Genomic DNA, 16,438 nt, shown 5'->3' on the forward strand with positions numbered 1-16,438 from the left:
TTAGCTGTTGAGGTTGGCTGGTGGGATTATGTACTGTCAGAATGGTCACACGGTTCTTTTGGGCGGATCTAAAGGAACATGTTTACCTATACCATTAGGCTGCTGTTGTTCATAAGACTTAGGAAACAAAATGTATCTGGGCATGGTGGTCTGTGTTTGTGAACGTAGTACTTGAAGGGTTGGAATGGAGGATCAGCCTAGGATACGTAGTGACGCCCTGTCTCAAAAGTGAAAACAAACACCACCACAAACAAGTGTGTGTGTGTGTGTGTGTGTGTGCTATCCATCATAATATCTTTGTTTATATCTCTGTTAAAGGAATGTCTAGCTAAGGGCAAAACTGCTGCTAAGATATCAAATACAAAGTAAGTACAAAACAGAATAAATGTATGCCTTCTTTTATGCCATTTACTGGACCTAGGTAGTGGGTGCTATTCACAGAAGCACTGCTTGCTCATCAGAAAACCTGGCCTAGTGTTTGCGGCCTTCTTCTGGAGAGCTGTGATGGAGTTCGCATCTTACGCAGTTGATGGTGTTTTGGTCAGAGGAAAAGTAGTCGTCCTTTTTTCCTAGCCCTTCCTCCTTCTTAACCCTCCACACTATGCTTAGGCCCTTTGCGTGTGTCCTTAAGACATTTCCCTGCCCCATTTGCAGATAGTAGTTCAACAACTTGACTGTCTTGCCCTGAGCCCAGTGTGCACATGACTGGCTCATGTTCAGAGCTTGAAAGAGAATGGCTTTGTGCTTCTAGATGGATTACAGCCCCTTGCTAATTATCAGTCACCATTTAGTGCTATTTAACCTTCCGAAGAGCTTGCAGGGTGAAAGTGGTAAGCGTTAATAGGGCCCATCTTCCCGGATCGGCACCAAGAGCGAGCCTTCCTTTATGGAAGTCTGATTTATTTTGGCATCTGATGCTGCTCGAGGGTCGTGCCCTCACAGACTCCCGTGCCGGCATCTTGATGGTAAAAGCATCGCATCACTGCACAGCTATCTACCAAGGAGCATGATTCATTAACTTCATTTAATTCTGAGTTTCCAGTGAGAACTTCGACAGGACTCCACAGCACAGGTTTCTAAATGATTTCACATTTCTCATATCCAAAACTTGTAAGTGAGGAAATTGAATAAACTGTTTACCTCTTTGCCATCCAATCCACTGCCTACTTTCTCTGGCATTACAGTGGCTAATTTGCCAATCTGTCAAAATGGGCTTGCATGGAAGAAATGTATGAGTATTTGTTTTGTGACATCGGTCCTCATATCATCTGTTTTGTTTTATGTAAGGCTTAGTCTGCATAACAGATGATGTGAAGGATGCAGAAGAAACATAATATAATTTTTTTCCTTTAGTTCTGGGCATTTTGGCAGGATATACCACCAAATAGTAAATAAAACAGAATAATGGATGCTGATTTCTTTTGTTTTGATCACCTTCTGGTTGTGATTTTTTTCTTCCTAACTGTTGATGTTGTTCATGTATGGAAGGGCTTTCAGCACACTAAAAGCCTTATTCCAGCATGCGCAATCACTCTAGTGCTCTCCCTCAGAGTTTTCAGGGCCGTGTATCTATCTTCATTGGCTAAGCCCATTCTCTGCAGCCTTGCTGTTTTATCCCATTCACCGTCTTTGCTGAATTGGAAAACGCATCACCTGCCATGATTGTGAGAAATTTGCTTCACACTTTCAGTATCCAAACTTCTGCCATTACGGAGTGCATTTGTGAAATACACTGAAGTGTTTCTATATCCTATTGTATGTCTGTCTGTCTGTATCTTGAATATGAAGGGAAGCAGTAGTCGGGAGACAGATCTCATGTCAGGATGTTGTGGCTTGAGGCTATGTTGTGACTCTAGGTGTGGTCCACTGATGCTTAAGGAATCTGTGCAGCGAATGTGAGGCCAACTTCTCTTGGCAGTGGAAAGCAAAGAGAGGCCTTGTTGGTTGTGCCATTGAGTGTCTTGAGAAATGTGGTGATGATATAGATCTACAGCATTGCAAAACTAGTCTTCTAAGTTTTATATACAGATCTATAGGTGATATGTAGGTGATATTCAATGATACTGCAGATTTTATGATTCAAGTAGTGAGAGGAAAAAAAAAAAGACAGGGTCTCAGAAAGGAAATGCAGACTGGCCTCAGATTTGCTAGATCGCTGATTCTGAATAGTCAATGAACTTTTACTTGCATTTTTCCCATGCTCATTTAGAACTGGAGACACTCAGGAAGATGGAAGCTATCTCAGTTTGGGCTGCTGTACCAAGGTGCCATGAGACAATCAGACTGTAGACAGTAGAACTTATTTCTCCCCATTCTGAAGATAAGGAAGTCCAGATCAGACACCCACAGATTTGGTGTTTGGTGAGAGCCCACTCTCTGATTCAGGGATGATGCCCTCATATTATGTCCTTTCATAGTAGAAAAGGCAAGGCAGCCTTTTGGAGCCTCTTTTCCATAAGGGCATTAGTCCTGTTAAAAGGATGTTACCTCGGGACCGGACCATCTATTCAAGGCTTCATCCCTTTATACTGTCACATTAGGAGTAAAATTTCAATCTGTCTATGGGGTTGGGCGGCACAAAACCTCAGAGCATTATAATAGGCTTATAAAGGAAGACCAGCTGAGAAGGGCCGGAAACTGTGGTGTTGAGTGCATGCTCCTCTTCCTAATTGAGATTCATTGTCTAAGGCTCTTGCAATGCTTAATCTACATTATGAGATATGGAGAGGAGGACCACACCTGTATGCCCCCTTTGGTGCCTGTTTTATGTTAGTAATTTCATAATCATTTGTTCATTCTTAGTGACTATTACTTATTATATTATTAGTCTATTACTAAAAGTGCTGTTGAGGGTATGTAGAAATTTTTCAAAATTCAGAGAAATACACACAGAAGAAAATCGAGATTTTTCTATCAGCCCTTTAGGTGAAGATTATATTACTCTGATTTTTTTCTCAATCTTTTAATGTATTTCTGTTGTCTTATATACAAGTGTATATAATAATTTGAAAAATATCTTTAAAATTTAAAAAAACATAGCATATACTTTGGTACCTTGGTCTTCAAACTCATTTGCTTATTACCACCAATGTATTATAGATTTCACTTTAAAGCAAACAATTTGTTGAATGTATTTATGCATTGATGTTCTTAAGATAGATACTTTGACAATAGTTTTACAGCTTTAGTTGTAAATTGCCATGTGCTTCCTTACATTTTGTAAGAAATTTTATTATTAATTTTCACTTTATTCTTCTTCCCATCAAGTAAACTATCTTCCTATTTAATAGAAGAAAAATTATTTCCTCCTTATTATTTCTTAATGAAGATAAATGTACATATGAATATTCTTCAAAAGTCTTAGAATATATTGTATGTGATGGAGAGGGCAGGCCCACCTAGGGAAAGCAAGTTTGTGAAAATGTAAAAAAACATCCAAGATTACATGGTATCTTGCTTTGGCCATGTATAAAGAGTAGAAAGAAATAATCACATTGAATGTTGAGCAAAATTCAGTGATTTGTATTAATGGTTATAAAATTTCAAAAGCTGCCCACTCACCCTAAAATACTAACATCAACTAGGCAAACAGATGAAATGTAGATTATTATAAATTCCACTTTTAGGACATGGTGAATCAATGTATTGAAGATTTAAAGGCTGTTATTTTCAATGTCGGAGCTGTGGGGACACTTGGTCTTGTTATATATTACAGATGGTAAAATGAAGTGTTTCGATTGAAAACAACTCTCCTGCGGATACAAAAGTAGCTTTGCAGAAATCCCATGGCATGGCTCGGTGACCTTTAGCATTTGCATCGTCTCTTTGCTTTTCTCTTTAGGACATCCAGGCCGAAATTGATGCGCACAATGACATATTTAAAAGCATCGATGGCAGCAGGCAGAAGATGGTGAAAGCGCTGGGGAATTCTGAGGAGGCGACAATGCTCCAGCATCGACTGGATGACATGAACCAAAGATGGAATGATTTGAAAGCAAAGTCTGCTAGCATCAGGTCAGAATACCCAATATCATAATAAAATAAAATGTACGTGTGTGTGTGTGTGTGTGTGTGTGTGTGTGTGTGTGTGTGTGCAAAATACCCAATATCATAATAAAATAAAATGTACGTGTGTGTGTGTGCGCGCGTCCTTCTGTGCACATGCACTTATGTAGATTTTTGTGTATCAGAAAAAGAAAGGACAGTCTATCCCTGTACAACTCTATCAGAATTCAAGATTGAAATCCAAAGTTTATTTTCTTGCCAGTTGGAACTGGAGATGTACTTAGCAGTAGAACACTCACCCTGGGTGAGGTCTTGGGTTCAGTCCTCAGCGCTACCAAAAGAATAGGTAAATAGAAGTTTTTGCCTCCTCTATACCCATTGCACTCTGCTGTTTGCACGAAGATGTTCACAGATATTCCTGTTGTAATCCTTACAACAGTTATGATAATGTCACTGACATCTGCTAATTGTCAAATGTTTATTTTAATATTATATATCTTATACTGTGTTAACATTGTGAGAGCCTGTCTATGTATCTATCTATCTATGTATGTATCTATCTATCTATCTATCTACCTATCTATTATCTATCTGTCCATCCATCCATCCATCCATCCATCCATCCATCCATCCATCTACCCATCCATCCATCCATGCATCCACACATCCACGCATCCACCCACCCACCCACCCACCCACCCATCCATCCATCCATCCATCCATCCATCCATCCATCCATCCATCCATCCATCCATCCATCCATCTATCTATCTATCTATCTATCTATCTATCTATCTATCTATCTATCTGAGCCCATTAGGTTTCTTAGTGGCTATACCCAGCAGGACTGCATAAGAGGTTCATTGGACCTTGGGCCTGGGTACTTACTGGGTGACTGTAACTAGCAAGGGGGAGGTCTTTTGCTCCACCTCTTGGCATTGTTATAAATAGACCTGTGGAATAAAGTTCTGGGCCAGTAGATAAGAATCCAGGCCTATCTGAATTTATTTTGTATTTTCTCTCCACTCTCTTTTTCTAACTAAGTCTCTTATCCCTCAGTCCTCAAGAGTTCCTGTCTGTCTGTCTATCTATCTATCTATCTATCTATCTATCTATCTATCTATCTATCTATCTATCTATCTATCTATCTGAGACAGGGCTTCACTGTGTAGCATTGGCTGTCCTAAAACTCACTTTATAGACCATATTGACTCTGAACTCACAGAAATCTGCTTGACTTTGCCTCTCAAGTGCTGGAATTAAAGGAATACACCTTTTATAGATAAGTGTCCTATAGCCCAGACTGGTTTTGAGTTTGTTATATAGCTAAGGTTGGTCTTTAATGCTTTCCTTAAAACAAAAACAAAAAGCCACAAAAACAAACAACAACAACAACAAAAAAAAAAAAACACCAGAAAAATTCCTTTATTTTTATTATTTGCATATATATGACCCTTGTAAATGTATGTGCACCGTGTGTGTAGCAGTCCATGGGGACAGAAGAGGATGTTGTGTCCCCTGGAACTGGAATTATGGGTAACTGTGAGCTGCCATGTAGATACTGGGAACCAGCCTGAGTCCTCTGCATGAGCAGTAACTTGTGAACTATCTCTCTAGGCCCTGGCCTTTACCTCTTCTTCATCCTTCATCCACAGAGTGCTGAGATTATAGACAAGTGCCATCATGCCCATTTAGAACAATTACTTTACTTAGTAGCCATGTAAAGTGTATAGTAGTCAGTCTCACACAACTATATTACTTAATTCATGCTTTCGGGATCTTAGGGCTTCACCTTTTGGGATCTTATGGCTTCTCAGAAGGTGTCTGTGTTGTTAAGTGGCCCCTGAGTGTTCTTGAAAAAGAATCCTGGTATAGCTCATGGTCAGAATTTTTATATGAGGAAAGATAAATGTATTGACTATAAAGATTGAACTAATAAGATGCAAACCAGAGTTTGAATGTAGATTTTTTTTTCTTTTGGTTTTTTGAGACAGTATTTCTCTGTGTAACAACTCTGGTTGTCCTGGAACTTTCTTTGTAGACCAGGCTAGCCCCAAACTCACAGAGATCCACCTGTCTTTGCTTTGAGAGTTCTGGGGTTAAAGGCATGCTGCTGTGGATATCGTTTTATATAAATAAAACACTGATGGCCAGTGACCAGGCAGGAAGTATAGGCGGGACAAAGAGAGAGGAGAATTGGGGAAACAGGAAGGAGGGGGGAGAGACACTGCAGCCACCGCCAGGACAAGCAGCATGTAAAGACGCCGGTAAGCCACCAGCCATGTGGCTAGGTATAGATTTGTAGAAATGGGTTAATTTAAGATATAAGAACAGTTAGCAAGAAGCCTGCCACGGCCATACAGTTTGTAAGCAATATAAGTCTCTGTGTTTACTTGGTTGGGTCTGAGTGGCTGTGGGACTGGCGGGTGACAAAGATTTGTCCTGACTGTGAGCAAGGCAGGAAAACTCTAGCTACAGCATGCACCACCACTACCTGGTAAATGTAGATCTTTTTATCTCTTGGTATTGAAATTATTTTGCTTCATCAAGTTTTTACATCTAATTTGAAGTTGTATTTATTGAGATTAAATGTCTGTTATGGACACTAAAATGGAAAGTGATGATTCATGTCTACTTTGGGTAAGAGTAAAATTCAGTAAGTATGAGCCTTAAGATCAGAAGTCTGTCAAGGGGACAGCATTGATAGATCACCCAGAGTAACAGAATGGTGCCATTGTTGGATTTAAGCATATTTTAAGGTCATATTCAGTAGATGTCAGGGTTTTTCTAATTGGCAATAAGTTAAGGGAATGCTGACAGAGGAACATGTTAGTGAGAGTGATAATTCAAAAGAGGAATGTTGGGAGAAAGCCTTAGATTTGGTTGTATCAGGTGTTGAATGTGCATAACCGTAAAACCAGATGACCCCAAATTTGATTCTTGCCCTTTACTATTTATTTTCTGATCTTGGACAAATTACTTCACCCCTCTTTACTTTGCCAGATTGTACTATCAGTATCCAACCCACTTGACTGTCGGGAAGACTAAGTAGAATGATTTGACAGTTTCTCAGTCTCTGTAGACCCCATAAATGTAGATTCTAGGCTATTCTTCACATGCAAGGTTGGGTGAGTAAATCTGCTTCAGTTGGTGTTGGGAATCCTTGCAGTGACTGCCAGAGATCAGAAGTCTTCCATTATGATCTGTTATGGATGATTTTCTTAAGAATTAAGGTAGTGTGTTTTGGAACATTTGTGCTCTTCTGGGTCTCATAGATAAAAACATACAGGCCCTCTATTTCTTAAGCAGGATGGGATATGGGATGCTGTCGAGTCCTCTCTCTATTGATCCAGTTGGAAATTCTGGTTGCATCAGCTACCTATTCTGTTTGTGCTGGAGATATCCTTCACTTATCCTGTGTCAAGGCTATATTTACATCTATATTGACTGACTGGTGTTTTCCATGCTTTGATATGTGTAACTAGAGATGAAATAGCTTTTCATTTTTATCTTCAAATATGCAAAAATAAATCACTTATCATTTATATATTTATTTGAGATGAAATGGTTTATTTTTCTCAGTCTTGGGTTGTCCTACACGTAGGAAGCTCAGCTTAGAAAGAAGTGGAACAGGACAGTTTTGGGGAGCATTGCACTTTGGAGAGACACCGTCTTCAAACACTGATATTGCCATGTAACAGTTAGGCTACAGTGGGCAAGTCGTTAACCCATATGTGTGCCTCAATTTTCTCATATGTGAATTAGGAGTAATTTCCTTAATAAGGCTGCCACGCATGTCTCATTTAATTCATACAAAGTGTCTACAGGAAGTGGTTCATATATTCGTTATCATTATTGGTTAGTGCTTTGTTTGGCATTAGTTAATTCAGAAGCCACAGAAATTTCTCCCTTCCCAAACCCATCTCATATCTTAGTCACGAGTGTAGGAAATGTTCAAGGAATTCACCAGTAAGTAGCGTCCCTCTATCCAGGCTGGATTCTGAACAAACGTGAGAGGAAAGTGGATTCTGCTGGCCTCAAGAACCCTAATGTCATGGGAATGACTGACAGAAGCCAGGAGAAAGGCGATTGGCTTAGAGTTTAGATTACTAACTCAACCCTAGAATGATGAAGAATTCCCAGCAGTCACTGCTCAAGGTGGCTTTCCACGTGAAGCACCCTACATGCAGGAGTGGGCAAAAGAAAGCTTTCTCTGAAGGTCTATTGCAAAGAAAAATTCCTCTCGGGGCTCATCTATTTCCAGCCCTACCCACTTTATTACATATGCAAATGATATGGGCGGGGTTGCATATTCAGGACACTCCTCAAGCTGTTTCCTTTCTGGCCTCTGGGGTCCAGCCTGTTGCTCACATTGCCTTCTGTTGGTATCAAATTCTCCAATGTCTTTTATATTTCTGCAGGCTCATCCACTACTCTTCCCTGTAATTAATTGGAAATTACCTTTCCTCTTAATTGCTTACTTCGCTTGAAACGATCTTTAATAGAGGTTAATTTCCCCCATTTTCCTTACCTAGAAGCCTGTGGGAATACTCTGAGTATTTATGACTGCTATGGATACCAAACATCAGAGTCTCAGCCATAAACTGGGCTTGGAAGACTGTCTGATAAAGGAGCCCGGTCACATAGGGATAAGTGTTAACTGGCAGCCTCACGTGGCTAGTCCAGCATCACTTCCCCATCTATTTTTCTTTTAGACGTATTTATCTGTATTTCTGCCCCTTTATCATCTCACTCCTTATCTGTAGGACCATATGGTTCCTGGATTTTTTTTTTTGTTGTTGTTTTTTGTTTTTTTGTTTGGTTTGGTGTTGGTTTTCCAGACAGGGTTTCTCTGTGTAGCTTTGCGCCTTTCCTGGAACTTACTATGGAGACCAGGCTGGCCTCGAACTCTCAGAGATCCGCCTGCCTCTGCCTCCCGAGTGCTGGGATTAAAGGCACGCATCACCACCGTCCGGCTTAAGTGGTTTCTGTTTACTTGATATGGATATATTTTTTCCTTCTACCCTTTTCCCTCTGCTCTCATTGTTGGTGGAAATAGCCACCCTGACAGCTTATTTGTTTGTTTGCTTGTTTATTTACTTTTTTATTTATTTATTTTTGAGACAGGGTTTTTCTTTGTAGCTGCAACTGTCCTGTAACTTGCTCTGTAGACCAGGCTGGCCTTAAATTCAGAGATCTGCCTGCCTCTCCCTCTACTGGGATTAAAGGCATGTGCTGCCACCACCAGGAAAAAAAAAAACACTTTATATTTTAATTTTCAAGTTTCTCTTTGTATTATCTGGGAAAGTTTTCAGCCCTGTTCTATTCTCAAGTCCCATAGACCGGCTCATCCTGGGCCTCCATCGATTTCATCTTGGCCTCCCTGAGATACTGGGTCCCACGGACCAAGGACAGGCTGCTCTTCAGAGCACATATCTTGTTTGGTCATATTCCATCTGGTCATATGAATTCCTCAGAGATGGCCCTGGTTCAACCAAATCAAACTAATGTATAGCATCCTCACTAGAGCAGTCTCATGTGAAAGTGATGGACCTTCTCCAGCAGGACCCCTTCCTTCCTTAGCTGCTTCTCTATTGGAGCCATCTATGTGCTATTTTATAGCTTTGTGATTTTTTTAAATCCAGTATATTTATAATTAAATTGCATTACTCCAGCCACCTGAAGCACATTTAAAAATGTACATCTTCCAGCATTTTCTTTTTATTCATTTATCTAATATTTTTCATACAATATATTTTGATCGTATTCTCTCCCCTCCCCTACAAGTCCTCTCTGGTCACCCCAAGTATTCTCAATGTATTCTCAGGTATTCTTAATGATGGAATGCTTAATTTCTGTCTCTGTTTGGTTTTCTGTTGCTGTAATAAAAGCAATTTGTGGAGGAAAGGGTTTATTTCACTCAGACCTATCACAGCCTATCATGGAAAGTGGTCAGGGCAGGAATTCCAGGCAGGAACTGAAGCAGAGAGACTATGGGGGAATCTTGTTTACTAATCTGGTTTCATGACTTATGCATCCTGCTTTCTTATACCACTCGGGACCATGGAGCTGGTACCACCCACAGTGAGCTGGGCCTTCCCACATCAGTCATTTATCAAGACAGTACACGCACGCACACACACACACACACACGTGCACCCACCTACCCCCCCCCCCCCCCACACACACACACACATGCACACATCTAGTAGACTTGCCTACAGGCCGGTCTTATGGAGGCCTTTTCTCAAGCCCTTCCACCCAGCTTGGAGTTCTTTGGAAGACATTCTAGTTAAAGCCAGGCTCTTAGATTTCCTCCCATGCTGAGCATGCTTTTCACGTTAACACATTAACACATTAGTACCTACTTCCTTTCTATCCCCTGCTGATCTAGGGTTAATTTTTCCTTCCTTTCTTCCTTAGTTCCTCCCTCCATCCTTCTGTTCCTTCCCTCCCTCCCTTACTTCCTTGGTGTGTGTGTGTGTGTGTGTGTGTGTGTGTGTGTGTGTGTGTGTGTGTGTATTCATGACCATGTGTCTGTTCAGGTGCATCTGCAGGTAAACATACTTACACAGAGGCCAGAGATCAAAGATGTGTCTCTTCCTCTATAGCTCTCCACTTTTATTTATTCATTTATACATTTGCTTGTTTGTTTGTTTATTTATTTATTTTTGAGGCAGGTTCTCTCACTGAACCTCCTGTCTCCACCTCTCCAGTGCTAGTCTACAAGCTCCACCTTGTATGTGGGTGCTGGGACTCTGAACTCAGATTCCCATGCTTGAATTCCCAGCATTTTGCCAACTGAACCATCAGCCCAGCTTTGTGTTGCTGTAGAAAGGTGTGTGTGTTTGGGGGGGGGGGGAAGCTAAGGGTTCTTTTATATAATTTGATACTCTCTACTTATAATGTGTTATAATTCCGAATATTTTCTTATTTTATTCACTGTCATGTCTATCTTCAGAGGTCTTGTTTTTTCTTTAGACTCCAAGCCTCCTTCTCTCTCTCTTTCTCTGTCTCTCTCTCTCTTTCTCTGTCTCTCTCTGTCTCCTGTCTCTCTGTCTCTCTCTCTCTGGATGACTTAATTATTTTCTGAGGATGAGGCCATTTGATTGATGACCACTCTGCTCCTTTGAGTAGATATTTGTGGATTCTGTATTTCAAATCATGTTTAAGTTGATATTACCATTCCCGGGAATGTTTCTTTTTATTTATTGTTTTTAGAAAGAGGATAGCTGCTGTTTATTGAAGTTTGTTTTTTTTTTTTTTTTTTATTATCAAATCTACTCTTAAGTCCTTTATAGTATGGTCACTAGAACAACTATCTTAAATATTACTTTAAAGTCTTTTTGGATGACCATGATCAAGCCTTTTAAATACTAAAATTCAATGGGCTAAATACTCTTTAGCATCTTAAATACAATATATATAGCATTATACACATATGTATATATATATAAACACACACATATATATCAGGTCAGTTCACAAGGAATTAGTTGAAGACTTAAGATTTCACTTATAAAATAGGCTCTTAAGAATGCTGGCACTATTTTATGATCACTTGTAAAACTGAATTGGAATTATACTAATAAATTCAAGATTGAATGGCATGACTTACATTTTAAAATTAAATTTATTGAATGTAAGATTATGCTAATTAAATATCCTCTTATCAGCTTAATGATGTTTAATATAGATCCATCCTAACAAGAGATTTCAAAGGCTGGGGAAGTTGTCAACTGTAATGGAAACAGAGTTCAAAGATAAAATTCTGTCTTGCGTTTCTTTTATAAGCCTCTTAAAAGTTTGGGGCACCGTTTCAAGCCCTTAGAGAAGATGACCATTTGCCATCATCCTTTATATTACATGTTATGACATTTTACAGCTCCATTCTTAACCTTAAGGAGTTGGTTTTGCTATCCACATTATAAAACTAAAGTCTCCTTTTCCTGAACGTAAGAGAACAAGATTCCACTCCCTCCCTGTTAGAACGTCTCAGCAGGGCTCTCAGCAATGACAGGAGGAGCCCAGTCCATCTGGTTTCTTCATGACCCATTAGCCATAAGTGGCATATTGAACTCTTACAATGTGGCTAGTATAAATGAGGAACTGAATTTAAATCTCATTTATCTTAATGAACCTAAATTTATGTTTCAATAGCCACACATCACAGGTGACAGCCATATCAGATCATAGCTTTGGGGTACTCTTTAGTGCCTGAATTTTAAGGACTCAGTGTTTTTCTTGGTGGGTCTTCATGCTCATTTTGGGAGCAGGAATAATCTGTTTTGAATGTTGTTACATGATAACTATATTCTTAGTTACATTAGTTAAGGTTTTTGTTGTTTTTATAACACAATTTAAAAATCAATAGGCTTCATATTAAACTGAAAAGAAATCATATTTGTACCCAGAATTACAGATTTCATTCTGTACAGTTTTTTTTTTTAATACTACCAGAGGTGATATGGCTTAGCCTCCTCTTCACTGAGACCCTTATACACTTTAGGAGACTAACTTTGCAAATGTGTTTTGACTTGTGTACAATATAGGTGTGCAATCTATATTTTTCCTCTTTCTGCTGTTTAACCAAAGCCTTGGTTGGTTGAAGTCCACATTCTTCCAGAGCTGTGTCCTGTACCTTGTAGAGCGGCTGTCAGATTTCCCGTCTTGGGCATGTATTTAGTGAACTTGAATTTATCCTAATTTGACCTTAGAATGTTGACAGTTTGCTTTTTCGTTCTGGAAGCAGTGTGGCACCTAAGGGGTGCTCTGTGAACACTGGTTTATATTGATAAATGACAGCTGTTTTCCCCTCTCTCCTCCCTCTCCCCATCTCCTTTCCTTCCTTTGGATGGGGTCTCATGTATCCCAGGCTGGCTTGGAACTGACTGTGGAGCTGAAAAGGATCTAGAACTGGTGTTCCTTCTGCCTCTACCTCCTGAGTGCTGGGATTACAGGCGGTGTGCCTCCCCCCCTCCCCACCTGGTTTATGAGGTTCTGGGGATCACATCAGGATCTTGTGTGTGCTAAGCAAGCACTCTACATCTCTTTCCTGTCCCTAGTCCCCAAACTGGTATCTTTTAGCATATGATCCTACATATGCTATTTTCTTTGTTGATGCTTATATTCTGCGGAAGGGTATAATGACTTCTTTGATGACAGTTCCTTTGAAAAATCATTTTGGTGATTTAAAACAGATAAGAGTGTGCATTCCTCTCTGTAATTCTTTTTCTACTGTCGTTGATTGGTGAAATAAGCTTTTAATGAATTTTTGTCTAACAAGCCTCTATATTATAATTTTTGTATAACTATTCGTGTAAAAAGCTGTAAAACCTAAGAGCTGTGTAAAAACAGATTTCATCCAGAAAGGGGTATCTACCTGTGTGAAGCAGAAGTCACTGTCGATATTAGTGTTAATGCTGTAGTCAATGAAAGGGTCTATTGCACCACCCACACCACATATCCAGAGACTGAACTTGTGCAAAGACGACACTGTGCTAAGCCCACTACTGAGAAGCAGTTGTACATCTACTGAGTTAGGCAAAGCAATGTTCTCCCTGAAAATGCCCAGAACATGTTGATGGCCTGCTATCTGTAGTGCTGGGGCAATTCGCGTTATAGTCACGGTGAGAGAACACAGCTAAACCAAACACAGACATGAAGTCTGTCCTCACAAAGCCTTCAACCCACTGGCCAGGAAAAGGCCAGTGGGTTCTTTCATCTTTCAGGATGAAAATAGAACTGAAATGAAGCAGGAACTCCATAAGCTACTATGGAAGCCTGTGCCTATTTGGGCATATGGTAGTAATCTGCTAAGTACGGAGGTGCGATGTCCTAGAGAATAAGCAGAACAGGTTTGCCAGGCAGAGGTTCTGTCTGATGAGCTCAGTGTTTACTATGGGAAAGCAGAGATGCGGAGAAGCACATGGAATCGCCGCTTCCATTTTCATTTCAAAGCATCTCTTGTAAAAAGTATGGCCTTCATTTGTACAGATGGCCCTTCGGGGGCTGAATACCTGAACACCATAATGCTCAATGATCAATTCCAGTGTTTCTGTGCGGTGAAAAGAGTGTATTGCATTGAGAAAGACATTTGTGTACTCTACAGGAAGCCTGTAGGACTGGATTACCAAGGAACATAATATGTAGCTTAGTTATTGATTGATGTTGAAACTACAGACACTGAGGGCGCAGCACCAGATCTCACTAAGAGGTGGGATGTGCACATAAGTGGTTTACTCAGGAGGTTCAGCGCTTCTTGGTTGAATTGGAACCTGTGATTTCTAGCTGTCTTTTGCATTTAAACATGGTTGGGAAGCAATTGTAACAGCCCTGTCAAACATACATAATGCAACAAGTATTTTGCATTAGCAGCTTATGACTGTACAGCGCTTTCAGTTCATACAATTGGAATTACTTAGCTGTGCTCTATGGCAAGAAAACTTGTTTATCGGGAATTTTTTTTTCCTCAAAATTAATAGTGATACAGAAAAGCTGGAGCTCAAGCAGACTCAGGATGTTGACAAAAGACCATTTTATCAAGTTAGGTAAATCCTAACATCCGTGGAAGAAGTAGAAACAATAGTAGAAGAAAGAAAATGGGGGGGGGGTGGCACATGCCTTTAATCCCGGCACGTGGGAGACAGAGCCAGATGGATCTCTGTGAGTTCGAGGCCAGCCTGGTCTACAGAGCGAGATCCAGGACAGGCACCAAAACCACACAGAAACCTTGTCTTGAAAAAAAAAAGAAAGAAAGAAAAGGAATGTTTTTATGTGTGTGTGTGTTGTGTGTATATGTGCGTGTGTGGTCGCATGCACACACATGTAAGTGTGGAGGAGGCCAGAAGTCCGGTGTCTTCCACCGTTGTTCTCTACTTAATTGAGTCAGGGTTGCCAGCTGAACTCAGAGCTCATGGATTCCAGCCACTGTAGCTGGCTGTCTTTGTATCCACCTCCCACCCCCAGGGCTGGGATTAAAGGTAGCCACCTTGCCTGCCTGGCTTTCTTGATGTGGATTCTGGGGATCCAAAGCCCAGTTTTCACGCTTGCACAGCAAACCCTCTGTCCACCAATCCATCTAAACTAAACTAGCTCAACTAAAAGGAAGTTTCAAACCACCCAGTTTTGAGATAATTAGAAAATGCTTTAGACGTCTTTAAGACTTAAAATTCATGTCTTAGGATTTTACAGCTAACCTTTCGGAATGGGGCAGAGAATGTTCAAGTTTGAGTAGCTGGTTTTATTAGCCAGGTGGCAGTGCAGCTGTGACTAGATGGGAAGATAATTGGCCTTTGCAGTTACTATGTGGATGCAGGCTCGTGGGATTTTCAGGTGAGCCTGGAGCACCAGCTTTTCCTTTTCTGCCAGGAATATTGGATGGTAGACTCTGGTTATTGTCTTGTGAAGTAGAGATGAACTAGATTAACTTTTAACCAAGACTTAGGATGTCAGTGAATATCTACTGTAGCACAAGTTGTTAGAAAGTCTTATTAATAAAAACAAACCTGGAGCCAGGGATTGGGGTGAATGCTGGAAGATCAGAGAAGCAGAACAAGCCACAGCCACCTCACCTTGCCAGTTCCTCAGCTGATCCTGTTTCCTCAGACTGGAAGCCTCTGAGTCCTCATCTGAATGAATCTCAGCTGAACTGTGCTGCTCAAAAGCCTAAAAGCTTAACCAGCTCTAGTTCCTTGTTTTCATGCCTTATATATCTTTCTGCTTCCTGTCATTACTTGCTGTGATTAAAGGCATGAGTCACCATGCCTGACTTTTTCCAGTGTGGCCTTGAACTCACAGAGATCCGGATAGATCTCTGCCTCTGGAATGCTAGGATTAAAGGTGTGTGTGTGCCACCATTTTCTGGCCTCTATATGTAGTGGCTGTTCTGTTCTCTGACCCCAGATAAGTTGATTAGGGTGCACAATATTTTGGGGAACACAATATCACCACAGTCTTCTGCTGGAAATAGCATGTAAGTGTGACCAATGAAGTAATACTTGTTGGGTTACCTATAGCAAGAGCTGTTAGCTTTGAGACAAAAGCTAAAGTGGATCAGATGGGCACCAGAAATGCCTGAGAGGTCTGAGTGACAGGAGTGGCTGATCCTGGTGGGTTGCTTGCATGGCCTTGGTAAAGGATGGGATTTATGGAGGTGAGGATCATAATGCCATTATCATGGTAAAAGTAGTCTTTGAAGACATGGAGCCTGAATGTATGTTCTATATAGCTGAAGCTCCCCAGATAACTCATACATACATGAACCTCACCCCTTTAAGTCCTTCCCTTTGGAAGATGTTGTGTAATGAGACTGTGTGAATCTCCAACAACCTTGACCCTCTCAGCCAGATTGATCACAGACAGGGTAGACAGTCTATCTTGCCAGCTTAGCACTAAATCCACATTCATGACTGTCCACTTGGGTACCGCAGTA

General features: G+C 40.6%; 1 protein-coding gene across 14 annotated transcripts in view; it reads left to right on the forward strand.

Moving 5' to 3' along the window:
- The window catches only part of Utrn (utrophin), a 507,746-nt gene that overhangs the window by 344,958 nt on the left and 146,350 nt on the right, over window positions 1-16,438 (forward strand). For all 14 annotated transcript variants that reach the window (XR_013045087.1, XM_076552746.1, XM_076552748.1 and 11 more), the window contains one exon: window positions 3,842-4,014. Coding sequence is in view for 13 of the 14 variants with exons in the window: in XM_076552746.1 (XP_076408861.1) it covers window positions 3,842-4,014 (173 nt within the window). In the remaining variant the exon portion in view is untranslated. The remainder of the gene's footprint in view (window positions 1-3,841; window positions 4,015-16,438) is intronic.

This window comes from Peromyscus maniculatus, chromosome 16 (assembly GCF_049852395.1).
Source record: "Peromyscus maniculatus bairdii isolate BWxNUB_F1_BW_parent chromosome 16, HU_Pman_BW_mat_3.1, whole genome shotgun sequence".
NCBI lineage: Eukaryota > Metazoa > Chordata > Mammalia > Rodentia > Cricetidae > Peromyscus > Peromyscus maniculatus.